The 15,584-nt window shown below is 40.3% G+C and overlaps 1 protein-coding gene across 1 annotated transcript in view; it reads left to right on the plus strand.

Annotated features, from left to right (window-relative positions):
- Positions 1–2,272: 2,272 nt before the first annotated feature.
- LOC148020854 (uncharacterized) overlaps positions 2,273–15,584 on the plus strand; it is a 33,121-nt gene continuing 19,809 nt past the window's right edge. Inside the window, exon 1 of the mRNA XM_087698644.1 lies at positions 2,273–3,523. Within this exon, the coding sequence (XP_087554770.1) occupies positions 2,373–3,523 (1,151 nt within the window). The 5' untranslated portion in view covers positions 2,273–2,372. The remainder of the gene's footprint in view (positions 3,524–15,584) is intronic.

Raw genomic sequence — 15,584 nt, forward strand, 5'->3', positions numbered from 1 at the left:
AGGTATGTCCTGCAGGCCACAAACTGGGGTTATGGCAGCAACTGACAATAGTGACAATGCTGAGGTCCAGATAGCCAAATCTCATGGATTGATGTGATACAGGGAAGCTTTGTGAGGTGGGGAACACCTCTCTAGAAGGAAGCTTAGAGAGATTTGGTATGTGGAGTGAGATACAGGAGCTTCAAGATAATAGGGTGCTGCTAGCTATGGTTGACATGGAAGCTCAAGTGAAGGTAGAGTTGAGAGATGAAGTCATGGACTAGAACTGAGCTGACTAGATTTGAAGAGGGATTGAGAGAGAGTAGAGGAGAGCTAAATCATGCTCAATTGAGCTCTGATACCATGTTGAAAAACACGGATCTAGAGCATGGTAGCTATGGAGGTGGGAACTCAAAATACAAACTCATGAAGACATAGACTAGACAATACCAATTGTCACACAAGTGAATTAGGTTCCAAGATTGAGACTTGGACTCATAAATACATTCTTATGTGTAAGGACAATGACACTGACACTTGATTGAAAGGACAATAGCATTACATAGAAAAATGAACCAAGTACATGTCTTTATAGCTTTCCAACTTCTCCACTCTCCTCACTGTGCTTATGGGATACAACACCTCATCCTGCAGCATACATCATTTGTCTATTTCTCAACACTCTTTACTCCTTAGAGCCTCTTGGGCTCTCATACCATATTAAAATCACACAAAGCAATGAAATAATTTGAGGAAGGAGTAGAGAATACACAACAAACATGAGAATAATAAAAACTTCTTTTATTCCAAAGAAACTAATACAAAGATGGCTCTGTCCACTCGTGTGCTTCTATTATGAAGCTTAGATGGTGATCTAGATAAACAATAAGCGAAGAGCTTAAGGGTAGTTAGAAGAACTCAAAAAGGGTGTAAGATAAATAGATGATAACTTTATAGAGGACTTTCTTGTATAGTGTGGGAAAGTAGTTTGGTTGGCTTTCATAGCCCCTGCACCTCAAAATAGGGGTCCTTGATAACTCCCACACCCTCCAACTTGATACAATGTGCATTGAGTTGTTACCAACTTAACACCCAGTCACATATACCTTATTTAATATACAAGTCAAGATTCAACTAATGTATGGGTTTACACATGGCTTATCGTCATAATGGGGGCCTTACAACATTGAGCACTATGATTATTGGTGGCATCTTACGAGGATAGGGCATTAAGCATATCTAACATTACACATGAAATCCAAAGCTTTAGTTATGGTCTATAGAATGACCTAAAGAAACACATATTGAAAATGCAACATTGTTATAAGTCCTCTAAGAAAACATAACGAGATGATAGTTGGGTCGTTTAGGGACTTCAAAGAGCAGTAACACTTAACACTTAACAATATGTGAGAATTAGAAGAAGTGTTTGCATGTAATTAAAATGGGGGATCCTATTTCAAACAATATAGGACATTAATATCCCCAACCCTATGGATGACCTATGTATTCAAGAATAGTTTGTAGAGCATGGCAATGTTTATAGGGATACTATTGTCTGTAATAAAAGCAATCCCATTAATGTAATGGGGGGGATTCATTATAGTACAAACATATAGGGAGAGAAAGATAGACACAAAAAAAGATTCATCATGTTACAAACATAGAGGGGGAGATTCATCATGATACAAACATAGAGGGAGAGAGATATAGATACAAACAAAGATTTAAAAAAAGAATAACAATGACAAACATGAAAAAATAGATTATGCTAGTCAATTTCCTTGCGAGGACTTGGAGAAGGAGATGTAGCCTTTTTGAGGCATATGCAACTGTCGACTTGGAGAAGAAGAAGTAGCTTTTTTGAGGCCTCAGCAACTATTGCTCAAGCTTTAGAAGATTTCGATCGTGTCTCTTTGTCTCTTGCTTAAGAGCGCCCGTTATTGCTTGGCTCTTGCACATACTACCTTGCAAGTTGAAGGAAGGAAAAATTGTCACTCCGGCTATGTATTGAGTAGTGCTATCTCTCTCTCATGGATTGCAAGCACAAAAGGTTGGGAGCTTTCTCCTTGCTTGGGAATGTTTAAACAAGTGTTCACTTACCCTCAACTCGATTGCTAGATGGCGGGGTCATGTTAATATAGCTATTTGAAGTTGCTCTAAAGTTAGAGGTGTTAGGGTAGATGCGCCATGTAGCAAAATGAAGGGCAGGGAGCTATTTGAAAACATGCCATGTATCAAAAAAGGCAGGGAGGCAGATCAAGTGTGGGTTGTTAACTGCATCGACCTAATTTACCGGGTTTGGCCTACGCGTGGCCCGGACTCAAGGCAGTCTTTGCATTTTCAACTTCAATGGAAACGCCGGTACAGAAGTCACAGTTTGTAATGCACTGATGTTGCGGCTCAGGCTCGTCCCGAGGGCTGCTCGCCTTCTCTCGGGCAACAAGCTTTCCGGCCCCAATTCCGTCCATCGCAGGTTCCTTTGTGCTGGCAATGGCGCCGGCGGAGACGATGGCAACGACGATTTCTTGTCTCAGTATCTTGGGGGGACCGTGGGAACTGACGACCAGTCGTCCGCGGCCGTGAACCGAGGCCGCCATCAGAGGCCTTCTGCGCCGCTCCAAGGTCCCGGCCGCGGTGGATGGGCTGGCCGCGGCGGCAGTAGGGCTGGCAGTCGTACAGGTCTTTCTTGGGAGTCCTATGTAGATGACGATGAAAATCGTGACGATATACCTATCAGTGAAGAGGACCTGAAACTCAAGCAGGAGTTGGAGGCCAGACTAGCTGAAAATGTGCAAGAACAGAAGAAAGACGAGCCAGAGGAGGAAGAAGAGGAGGTAAAAGAGGAAGAAGAGGAAGTAAGGAGCATATATACAGGCTTTATTGATCCCAAACACGATGACATTATCAAGTTGCATAAGCAAAAGCTTAAGCGCATGCGGTACAAAGAGCAGGTCTATATAAAGAAGAAGGAGAGTCCCTACAGGGATCCAGAAGATGAGGATCTTGATGATCTTGACAGGGACAGTGATGACGATCAGGCCACAGGAAGGGGTCGAAGACTTGGTGCTAGAGGTGGCAGAGCCTTTGATTTGTCAGATGATGAAGATGAGGGATCTGAATATGATATGGATGAAGATGAGTTAGAAGCAGTCCGACTTATGGACAGCCATGAGCTCGAGAAACACTTGAAGCACAGAGAACATGCAAGGAAATTGGAGAAGGAGTACAATGCTAGAATAGCAGCTCTAGGAGATAAAGCATCTGATGAAGCAGAGGTTGAAAAAGTTCAGCGTCTCATCATGAAGAAGTGGAGGGCGCACTATCGGATTCCCAGGCTTCTTACACCTTTGGAGAAGGAGGAGATGTGGAAAAAACACAAGGAAGATCCTAAAGTGTGGACAGTGGAAAAGCTGGCTGAGGAATATAATTGCTTTAGGGCACGTGTGCATGCAATCTTATGGCTCTGGGAGATGCGTAAACACCGGGGTGAGTCAAGGTCAGCTGAAGAGGAAACAAAAGAGTACTTGGATGGATTGGCCTGGTAGGTTTTCTTCTCTTTACTCTCCAGGAAGAAGAAGTATTATGCTGTAAGGTTGAAGCTCTCTTAAATATTTCTTTTATTTTATAAGATGCATTGGAGTGCGTTCTTTTTGATTGTGACTTTAGCAGAAATGCAAACAGCTTTGTGTCTAGGTTTCAATGAACATTGGCACTTTAGAGTCCTCTCAAGGAAATGGATCACTCATCAGCTGTGAAGTGTGCATGCAGTCTTTTTACACGGGAGTATGAGCAGCAGGTCAGATTACATCCAGGGACCTAAACCACGATGCATGCACACCAGTTTTACGTTTTGGATTGGAGGGGAAGCATTTTTAACAGTTCATAGCATCTATACTTTTATCAGATGGCAGGAAAGTCGAGGATTTGGAGATTTCTGGGATTCTAAGTCACTTCGTTTTCCTTGTAAGATTCTTTTAGTGTTGCTTAGGTTGGAATTTCATGCATGCTTTTCTCCTTCTTGGGGGGCTGGTATCTTCTGGAACTGTCTCTTTAACAGCTTCAGTTTTCTAGTGTTTAAGGCCAGGTGTTTTCAGGCTGAGCGATGCATTTACTCGTCTGACTGCCACTTTCAGATGTATGAATACTGTAAGATTTTGGTGGATGAAATGCTCCTATGATGAGTGGAAGTGTTTTGAAAGCAATTATTAGTATCATAATGAGTAAGGATCATTTGGGCTCATAAGGAGACAACCTATGTGATGTTGCTCATTGGTCAAGCAAGTTACTTTGCCTCATTGCTCCTTGCAAATGTGCATTTGTGGTTTAAGTTGAGAAGCCGAGGGTAAAGGCTCAAAGTAGAGGACAAGGCATAGGGGCCAGGTGTTAGAGATTTGGTCACCTCCAGAAAGCACAGGCTTGGTCAGGGCAGTTTTGGGCAGTCTAGGCAGTATTGTCCTCTACAGGAGCAGGTTGGTCAATTTCGGGAAGTCGAGCAGCTTATGCAGCAGTTGGGCAGGGCAGACAGGTGCCACTTGACAGCCTGTCTTCAGATGATGCATTTATTACAGCAGCTGGCCATATTTCTGTAGAAGTGGCCAGTTGACCTGCTGCATTTTAAATTATTTTTGTCCTATTTATGGCAGGCCTGCCCCCAGCCACTTTCACTTGTGATTTGTGCAGATCGAGAGTTCATTTTTTGCAATCTTCAGTGTTCTACTGTCTTTTTGTGTGTGTGTGTGTTCATTTCTTTCTTTTACTCCAGTCATACACTTCTGCATTCGCTGCATTGTGACAACACTCAGAGAGGGTGTTCAGCTGGTGCAGAACCTAAAGGTAGATGCTGTGAATAGTAGGGTTGAGTGAAACCTACTTGAATGGATCTGAAAGAGGGCAACTAGCCAATCTGTCAAGATCAGAGCCACAAAGGAAGGATACTAGGAAACTGCTTTTTACCGTAGGCATAGCACAGATGTCTTTTTTGATGCAGAGGCTGCAATCGGAGGCAGCTGGACCTGCTTTTTTTGTGCATCATAGCAGTATGCCATGAAAATGAGATAATGGTCTTGGGCATTAGGAGCTGGTATTAGCTCGAAGGTTGCATCGTGATCATTAGCATAGTAATGACATTTAAATCAGAAAAACATTCATTAAATTTTAACGCTGAAATCATATCATATATACATTACTTTCTATGATCTTGGAGGGTAAAGAAATTACAACCCTTGATCACATGGAAACGATTAAGTTGAAAATAAAGTACATGAGTTTTAGAGTCAATGTACAAAGAGTAATATTTATCAAAGAACCATGGCATGCCAATAATAATATGGATATGGTCAAAGTGTTGGGATAAAGGCCCCGTTTAACCTTCTGTGTATAGTACGCACATTATTTAGCTGTACATGAGAATGCACCCTTACGTGCCCTAAGTATATACTATAAAATACATTTTATTCTTTGTGTACCAACACATCGTTGGTACACTCATATCGAATCGTACTTTCCCTCTGATCTCTCTCTCTCTAGTCGTCACACTCACGCTCACTCCTCTCGAACTTCTATCACTCTCAGTTGAGCTCTAACAATTGGTATCAGAACACAGATTTCGTGAGCTTCTCGAGACCATGACACAGGTAGCTCGAGCCACAAGGCCTGTTCAACACAGGTTGTGTTGAAGACCAGTAGTCGGGCGACAGGGCAGTAGGTAGATGACCAGTAGGTGTGTGGCAGTAGGGCGATGGCATTTGGACTTGCGATGACCAGCAATTGCGACGTGACAAGGCAGATAACTAGCAGACGTCATTTTTCCCAAATCAGAAAATTTATTTTCTACCAAATCTCTTTTAATTCTTTTCTTTTGACCGGGGTTCACGCGTGGAAGCACGGGGCGTACATCTGTGTGAATTTGAGCCCAAGAATTTTGGGCTTTCCCTAGATTTAATCCCGTCTATGCTTGCAGTGACATTCAGGTTAGAAATTGTAAACATTGTGCATGTTGATCTCAATCAAATTGGGGATTTTGCCAAATTTGTCGGAATTTTGCTCTTTAGAGTTTAATTTGTTGACATTGGACCCCGAAAAATTGGGAGTTTTTCATGTATTGATTAAATTTTGCTTAGTTAGGTTAGATTGGTTGACATTTATACAAATTTGGACTTGAGATTTTGGGGGTTTGTGCAAAATTTGGTAAATTTCTGTAGTATTTGCCCATGTGGTGGATAGTTTATGGATAATCAACAGAGACTTATTACTGTTTGAGAAAGAACATCAGTGTATTTTGCTGGTTCAACTTGTGTTTCTGCAGTTTAGTGCACTTACTCTTGTGTTCATGATAAAATGGTTTGAACTTTTTCCAGTTCAGACATCAAGAGTTTGATGGAAATCAAACGGTTTGATGGTCATGGCTTTGATCTTTGGAAAGACCGTATACATGGTATTTTGTTCCTAAAGGATTGTGAGAATGCTTTGTAGGAAGATAAACCCGTACTAATGTTTGATGTAGATTGGGCTTGAGTAAACAAAAAGACTGTGGCTTACATTAAGATGGGTATCACTTGATGACATCTTGACTGACATTAAGGGTTTAGATACAGGTTATGCAATATGGGAGAAGTTGAAAACTACCTATGAGATCACTACACCTGTTAATTAGGTGCATCTAATGCGCAAGCTGGTGAATATGCGACTGGATGAGTCAAAGCTTGCAGGTGAGCACTTGAGTGCATTTACAGGCATTTTAAATCAGCTCAAGGATGCAAATTTGGATTTTGATGATAAGTTGAGGGCGATCTTTTTGATCATGACACTGCCTGACTCTTAGGAGACCTTGGTGGTTTCACTCAACAATAACCCCAATCTCTCATATGATGGGGTGAGGGGTTCTATCTTGAATGAAGAAATTAGACGTATGTCTAGTGGGGAAGGCAACAACTCAGCTTATAATGTAAGAGGCAGAGCTGAAAAGAAAAATGCAAATGTAGGACAAAGAAATAGGAGCAAGAGCAAAGGAAAGGAAAAGAGTGACATTGCTTGCTATCATTGTGGTCGGAAGGGCCACAAGAAACTTGATTGTAGGTATTACAAGAAGGAACAAGAGAGAAAGAACAATGCAGGAGATAAAAAGGAGGATAAGATAGATGCATTTGAGGCAGTCAAAGGCAAGGAAAAGGCCAATGTGGCCTTTAGTGTTGTCATAGAGGAGCTTTCGGATATAGAGGCTGATGTATTATGTGCAGTTGATTATGATGCCCTTGTATGCCACATACAGGATATGTAGATTACCAAGGCTGATGTGATTGATGCACTTTTGTTAGTTGATGATGGTGTTACTTAGACTTGGATTGTAGACTTTGGTGCCTCTTTCCATGTAACTTCTTACTTGGAGTGTTTTGCTATGTTCAATGCAGGCAGTTATGGAAAGGTGTATCTTGGAAATAACCATGCTTGTAGCATTAATGGGATTGACACTGTACACTTGTCTTTAGACAATGGGCAAGAGCTTGTGCTAAAAGATGTCACATATGTGCCTAGCATTAAAAAGAGTTTACTATCTGTTGGCTAGCTTGACTTGCATGGTTACACTACACTGTTTGGTGGTGGTTTGTGGAAAGTGAAAAAGGATTCCATGCTGATTGCAAAAGGAACCAAGAAAGACACTTTGTATTGTTTGCACTGTAAAGCCTTGAATGGCAAGTTTCTTGCAGCTGCTGAAATTTGTAGCCACTTGGAGTTATGGCACAAGAGATTAGGCCATATAGGCCAAAAAGGACTTGATGTCCTTACCTCTTTGAAGAGGATTGATGGAAAAGACTCTAAACTTGACTTTTGTAATGAGTGTCAGTTTGGAAAGCAAATAAGAAATTCCTTTTGCTTTGGTGTCTCTCGTAAGTCCAATGTCTTGGACTTAGTGGATTTTGATGTATGTAGTATGCCCGTGAAATCGTTGGGTGGTGCTGCATATTTTATCTCCTTTATTGATGATTGTTCCAAGAAGATTTGGGTATACTTGTTGAAAAAGAAAAGCGAAGTGTTTGCTGTTTTTAAAACTTTTCATGCATTTGTGACTACTCAGACATGTAAAAAGCTGAAATGCTTGAGAACTGATAATGGGAGTGAGCTCACATCTATTGAATTCAAGTCCTTTTGTGACTTGTATGGAATTAAGAGGGAGCTTATAGCCCCTTATAGCCTTTCTTCAAATGGGGTGGTTGAAAGATATAATAGGACTTTATGTGAAAGAGTGCGGTGCATGTTATCCATTGCTAATCTCCCTCATGAATTTTGGGGAGAGGCACTGAAAACCGCGGTTCACATTTGCAGCCGCTCTTCAAACAGGTCCTTAAATAATTGCATCCGTGAGGAGGTCTGGTCTGGCACATCGGCCTCATATGATCATTTACGCATATTTGGCTGTGATGCTTTTGTGCATGTTAGAGATGAGCCGAGGAACAAACTAGACCCAAAATCCATGAAAGGCATCTTCATGGGCTATAGTGATGAGGGTGAATTTGGCTATAGAGTGTGGTCACCTCAGTCTAAGAAAATTATTTGCAGCCGTAATGTTGTGTTTAATGAGGCAAAGTTGCTGAAAGGTACTTTAGCCTCAAATGAAGATATGAAAAAGGTCAAATTTCAGAGTTTGCAGCCACCTATTACTTCAGAAAATGAGCCTCATAGTGTTGTACCACAGACTGAAAATGATGATCAGCCGGTTATTTTTTGAGCCAGATGATGATGGATTGCAAATAGGAGCACAAGGAGGTCATGTACAGCAAGATAGACTTGCCGATTATGAAAATGTAGGTACTGGTAATGAAAATGAAAGTGCTGTATAGCATGAACATGTTGAAAATGGCTTACAATAGCCAATAAATGCTGAAAATAATATACTTCCAGATGTAGATCCAATTCCTGAAAATGTTGATCATTGGGTATGCAAGTCTACACGCATAAGAAGGCAACCACATAGGTTTGACCTCTCTTTGCATTATGTGATGCTTACAGATGAGGGTAAGGCTCTTATATACAAAGAGGCCAAGTCATGTGAATTCAGCAGTAAGTGGAAGCTAGCTATGCAGGTGTAATATTTCCGCGCAATAAAAGTTAGTTGGTTAGTTCAAAAGCTAGTTAGTCAAATAATAAGTTAGTAAGATTACTAACTAAAGACTAACTAAGGTAAAAATTAACTAATATTAATAATTAATAATTTTTATTTAATTAAAAATATTTTATTTAGAAAAATTGAGAGTCGTAAATCCGATATTTTTTCGAATTGACAAGGACCGTAGCCACCCTTCATGGAAGTTACAATGTGAATGAGACTTATGAGCTATATTAATCACTAGTATTAATGTGTATAGTTTGGATGGTCCAAAAATATTAGATTTTCGGCAAAACTAATATATTTTAGATATTATCCTAAAAAGATATGGAGATTTTTAGAACTGGATGTCATTTAAAAGAAAAGACAAAGTGATGTTTTAGTTAGTTTTGGAGATTTTATTAAAAGAAAAAAATAAAGAGAGGGATTTACGAAATCGCCGCGCCGCGATCGCAGTTTACAGACAAAAAACAACACTTCGAACTGAGAAAAGAAGTAGTGAACTAAGAGCTTTCTAAACAAGTGTCTTGGAGTTTTATACTCCTTTTAGAGCCAATGGAATCATCAGATTTATGATTTGAGCATCAGAGCATTGATCTTTCCAAGATCTCTCTCCACAAAGAGCTCCACTTTTCAGCCACAAGTCCTCTTCTCTAATCCACTATAAATATGATGCATGGGGAGTCACAAGGGGAGAGAGAGAAGTCACCTCGAGAGGCTGCAAGGGAAAGACTTAGCTCAATTCTCTCTATCTCGATCCTCAATCTTAACCATCTTCTCTTATGCTCTCCCATCTCGAATCTATTTCGCCTTCTTAATCTCTTGAGTCTACTTGCAGACGATGGCTTTCAAGCGAAGAATGTCACGCGCAGATGGTAATTCCACAACCAGCAACGGAGCTTCGGGCAAAGGCATCATTGTCAATCCAACTGCGGTTCTGGTCATAAGTAATGTATTTCCAAATTAATGGATGCTTGTTTTGATTCTCGTACGAGATACATTAGGCCCCATACTATGATGCAAGAGTATAGGTCATCGGAAGGGATAAATTTTATCTCATGTATTCAAAATATCAAGCTTGCAAAGTGCATGTATTAAGGAAAGTTAATTGCATTTAGTTGCATATGGCTTATTCGTTGATAGAGTAATTACAAGGAAGAATTGGTTAGGGGTTATGGATGGCATAATCATGACATTAAAAATTGTGCATACAAGAGTTAAGTAAATTTTACATAGAATCGCTCTTTGTTCCCAAGGGGAAGAGCAGATATGCGATGAAAATAATATCGCAACTATTCTTGCATTGTTTGTGAAGAATACAATTGGTTTTTTTGTTAGTTGATTGAACAACATCCTAAATGCTTTTACATTCAACTGGTTGTCAGTTTGTTGTTTGGATGATTGTTCCAAGTGCTTGTGATTTATGCAAAATGCATGGCAAGGATCTGTGATGACAAGTTGCTATGGGGATAAAGGAACGTTTTCCTAGAAAATGATATTAGGGTTGAATGCCTTGTTGTGCTGGATTTCTAAAGGATTTAATTAATGAAGGATATATTGCATCGGTGGATCACCTCCATGATTGCACCGTGGATTAACCCAAAGAGGGCACTGCTCGATTCATGGGCCAAAGGTCGAGTGGTGAAAAGGCCAACCACGTGAATGATGTTTCACTCCTAGACAGCTTGCGGGTCAGGTGGAGCTCTGGACACCCCTTGCTAGGTCTAGAATGGAGTTGAAGACCTCTATGGCCCCCAACATCTGGGCATGTTCGGAGATCCTATTTTAGATAAAGGATTGAATTTATGGTGCCATGTGATTTGGACCAGTTACTTCTGCAGGGCAGAAGGGATACTTTTGTTGGATAGAAGGGATACATAATTTCTCCTGTATGGGCGGGAGACAAAGATTAACTTGAATATAAGTTAAGGAACTTGTTTGTCAATGGATTGCTTTACTCTGTTTTCGTGTTTGTGTTGTAAGTTATGTGAACGAACCTTGTTCCTTAAAAGGCTTAATTAATGAAGCTGACTTTGAGTGTTACACATAAATGTGGTAGGACCTAATTAGAAAACTAAAGCTATTAAGGGAAGTGGGTGGGCGAAACCCCCGATGGGTTCGTCTTACGGCAGGGTGGTCCCAGAGAACGAGGAGGCTTCTCACAAGGTTTACCGTCTTTGACCTTAGAAATTGTTAGGATAGAATCTCGATTCATGCCGTTTTAGGGGACCGGAATGGGACTATGCCCTACTGGCAGAGAGGTTGAGCGGCGCATCCCTCTCGTTTTCCATTCTCTTTGAACCAAGTGTGGCATGCGTCTGCTTCGGCTTGGATATCTCTGCGTAAAGTAAGATGTCCAGGATCCGACGCTAGAATGCTGTTAGGAGACCTTGGCCACTAGGAGCCCAAATTTTAGGTCGATCTTAGTGGGTTCGGCTGTGAACGTTTTGTTGCGAGACGGACTCGGGGAACCCTAGGCGACAAAACTCGGAACATTCCATGGGAGTGCTGGGCAACAATGCTTAGATTCGTTTCTCGATAGATTGCTAAAAGCATGCCTGGACAGCCAATGGGCAGGCACCTTTACAGCAGGAAGATATTAAATCTTTGTATGCAAATGATACTTGGGATCTTGTGTTGTTGCCCAAAGGAAGAAAGCCACTTCCAAACAAATGGGTGTACAAAGTAAAGACAGTTGATGGGAAACCCAAGTACAAGGCAAGACTAGTTGCCAAAGGGTATGCACAAAAGGAATAGATTGACTTCCAAGAGGTTTTCTCACCTGTTGTGAAGATGACCACTCTACGTGTGCTTTTTTCTCTCATTGCTGTATTGGACTTAGAGCTGTATCAAATGGATGTAAAAACAGCTTTCTTGCATGGTGACATTGATGAGGAAATCTACACGAAATAGCCCGAGGGCTTTGTAGTTCTTGAAAAAGAGCAGATGGTGTGTAAACTAAAACGCAGCTTGTATGGGCTGAAGCAAGCAGCACGGTAGTGGTACAAAAAGTTTGACACTTTTATGCTATCTTATAAGTTTACATGCAGCCATGCGGATCATTGCTTATATATGAAAAAGGATACAGATAGCAGTCCCATCATACTTGTTTTGTATGTGGATGATATGTTGCTAGCTGGGAAAAGGAAGACTAGCTTGGATGCTCTCAAAAATCAACTAAAATCAGCTTTCTCCATGAAAGATTTAGGGAATGCAGAGCATATTTTGGGCATGAGGATTCATAGAGATAGAATGCAAAATTTGTTGTTTTTATCTCAAGAAAAATACATTGAAAAGGTACTGGACAAATTTAACATGGTTGAAGCTAAGCCTTTTGGGGTACCCTTACCTCCTTATCTTAAGCTTAGTAAAGCTAACAACCCAAAAGATAACGTGGAAGCAAATGCTATGAAGGGAGTCCCTTATGCAGTAGCTTGTGGCTCTCTTATGTATGCTATGATTGCTGCTTGTCTAGACATTGCTCATGCAGTGGGAGTTGTTAGCAGGTTTATGTCAAATCTTGGCAAAACACATTGGGAGTCAAGTGTATTCTTAGATACCTCAAGGGTACACAAAGAAAGTGTATTTGCTATGGGCAGGGTACACTTAGTTTACAGGGTTATTGTGATGCATGGGTCTATCTTTACAGTTGCTGGTGGGGCTATTTCTTGGTGTTCTAGGTTACAGAACATCGTTGCACTGAGTACCACTGAAGTTGAATACATATTAGCTACTGAAGCTTCTAAGGAAGCTATATTGTTGAGCAGACTTGCAGAGGATCTCGGCATCTCTTTGGATATTGCGGTTTTGGAATGTGATAGCTAGAGTCCTGTGTATCTGGCTAAGAATGCCATGTATTATTCACGCACAAAGCATATAGATGTGCGATATCACTTCATCAGACAAATTTTGGAAGATGGTCAAATCACATTGACCAAGTTCAAAACACAGGACAACCCTATAGACATTCTCACTAAAAGTCCAAGCAAAGCTCAGCACGAGCATTGCATAGGACTAGTGGGAGTTGGTTAGAGGTTCATTTCGGATCTTTAAGTGGGAGGTTGTTGGGATAAAGCCCATGTTTAACCTTTCGTGTATAGTACGCACAATGCACATTATTTAGCTATACATATGAATACACCAAGTGTCCTAAGTATAAATACATATACATTTTATTTTGTGTACCAACACATTGTTGGTACACTCATATCGAATCGTACTTTCGCTCTACTCTCTCTCTCTAGGCGTCATACTCTTATGCTCACTCCTCTCGAACTTTTGTCACTCTCAGCTGAGCTCTAACACAAAGCTCATAAGTGGAAAGTCTATAAGCTAACAATATTGTTGGATTGAAAGATCAAAACTCCGTATCATTTGGTCCCAACGATCCACAATAGGAGTCTTTGCATAATGGACATGATAAGCTCGGTCAGTGGGTACTATGTGGAGTTCAGTTTCTATACCAATCGAGAAGAAAGAAATTGTGAGTAGAGCTATTATCAAATATAAATTCTTAGCCATTTATATGTCCGGTGACCTTTAAAAGTTTATGCAGGCCAAATATAGTTTTATTAATGGAACAACCATTGCAACTACTCGCATTAACAAAACAATCATTTGATAAAAATTCAAAAGAAATATTTGAAGCTTAAATAGTCTCTATTGAAGTCTTAGAAATAGACTTCGTCTTCTTACTCTAGGGGTACTCTTAATTGTTGCGAAAGTGACCTGTTTGATGGCAAGCAAAGCAATGATCCTTTGAGCGATTCTCATTGCTAGTAACCTTGCACTTACCATCTTTCTTTTTGCACAACTTTGAAGACGGTTGATAAGTTGCTGTCATGATAGAAGACTTCTTTGACTTAAAGATATAGACAACTCGATGGGAATCCCTTATCGACTGGTTGCTCCTACTTGCAACTAAAGTATTATCAAATTTTTTTGCATACTTATAGATATTTAAGTGAGTGTAATGGATTGTGGAGCACCTTCTCTTGGTAGTTTGACAACAATCTGAAAAGATATCACATGTAAAGCAGCGCTAAAGAGTCGTCCAAAGCTTTTGTTTTATGTAACAAATCTTTAAACTCCTATGAATATGCATCCAAGCTCTTTTTTCTCATATCTAGCTTGAATAATTTATGAAAAATTTCAATCCAATCATTGGTTATGAAAGGTTTCTAAAAAAAGGATAGAAAATCTACCTATGTTTTTGCCTTGGGATGTAGCTTTGTCCACCAAGTATATGCCTTACCCTATAACATGATTTGTATTTGTCCATACGCTAAGTGTCATTGAAATGATAGGAATCGAAATATGCCATCCTTTGGCCAACCATGAAGTGATGTTCGTCTCATCATATTTCTTATTCTTTCCTTTAAAGAGGTTAGGTTGGAATTGAAGAGGCAATGTTCTAATGCTTGTGGGTACAAAGGGAGAATTGAAGAAAGATCATATGAACAACACACAACAAAAACATAAGATTGACCAATGTTCAAACTTGCTAAATGTGTTGTTGAATCCTTCGTACTTGCTAAATTTTCAGCAACACTCATGCTCGATTATTTTCTCGTTTCACTTGCCATTCTCTTTCTGCATTCTTCAATAGTATGCCTCTTTTTTTTGGAATAATTGTATTTCTTTTTCTTAGCACCACTATACTTGGTGCTTGAAGAGTTTGTGGAAGAAGGTGTTTTATCTTTACCCTTTGAGTTTGAGGGCTGCCATGACTTCCCTTTGTTTCTATGGTTGGCTGCAAATGCCTTGATTGTCCATACTTACATTATAGTGATTCACCCGTGATTGCTTTTTTTGCAATAACAATGACACCAATGCATCAAATGTGTATGCCTTGGCTTCTTCTTTTGCAAGTTAGCGAAGTGTAGTGGCAAAACTCCAATAATTATCAAGTAGGCCAGCCAAGATTGTAGATACAAGAGAGGCATCAGAAATAATTTCATCAATATTTGCAAGTTAATTAGTGATGTCCTTGACACGTGTAATGTATACATCCATTGAATCAACCTCTATCATGTGCTCCATCTCAAGTTGTTTGACAAATAGGCTACTTGCTGTGCACTTGAGACGATGAAGCAAGCTTATCCCAAGCATCCTTGGCCATTGTGCTCGACCAAATATGTGGGATAGCCCGTCTTTTGCACAAGAGTGCAATCAAGGCATGAGTTGGGCATCAAGTCTCTCTCTTCTTAACCGATCTATTGTGGGAGATGTAGCAGGGGTTGGAGCAGACAATTCATTGGTGACAGTGGATAAGCTAGATGAACCTGTAGCATTTTGTGTAGTTGGGCTTGCGGGCCTAACCTTTGAATTGTGAGTGTGTGCAATGGAAGAGAAACACGAATACAGAGAGAAGTAGATAGAGAGAGTAGAAGATGAAGGAAGAATATTGCAATGATTGAAGAAGAATATTGATACAAAAGGGAATTAACTGATCAATCCTTGCATGCAGCCCATAGCGTTGAAGAGGGCACCAAATCAGGTT

Source organism: Lygodium microphyllum, chromosome 18 (genome assembly GCF_053477565.2).
Source record: "Lygodium microphyllum isolate KBCC chromosome 18, Lygodium_microphyllum_v1.1.10, whole genome shotgun sequence".
NCBI lineage: Eukaryota > Viridiplantae > Streptophyta > Polypodiopsida > Schizaeales > Lygodiaceae > Lygodium > Lygodium microphyllum.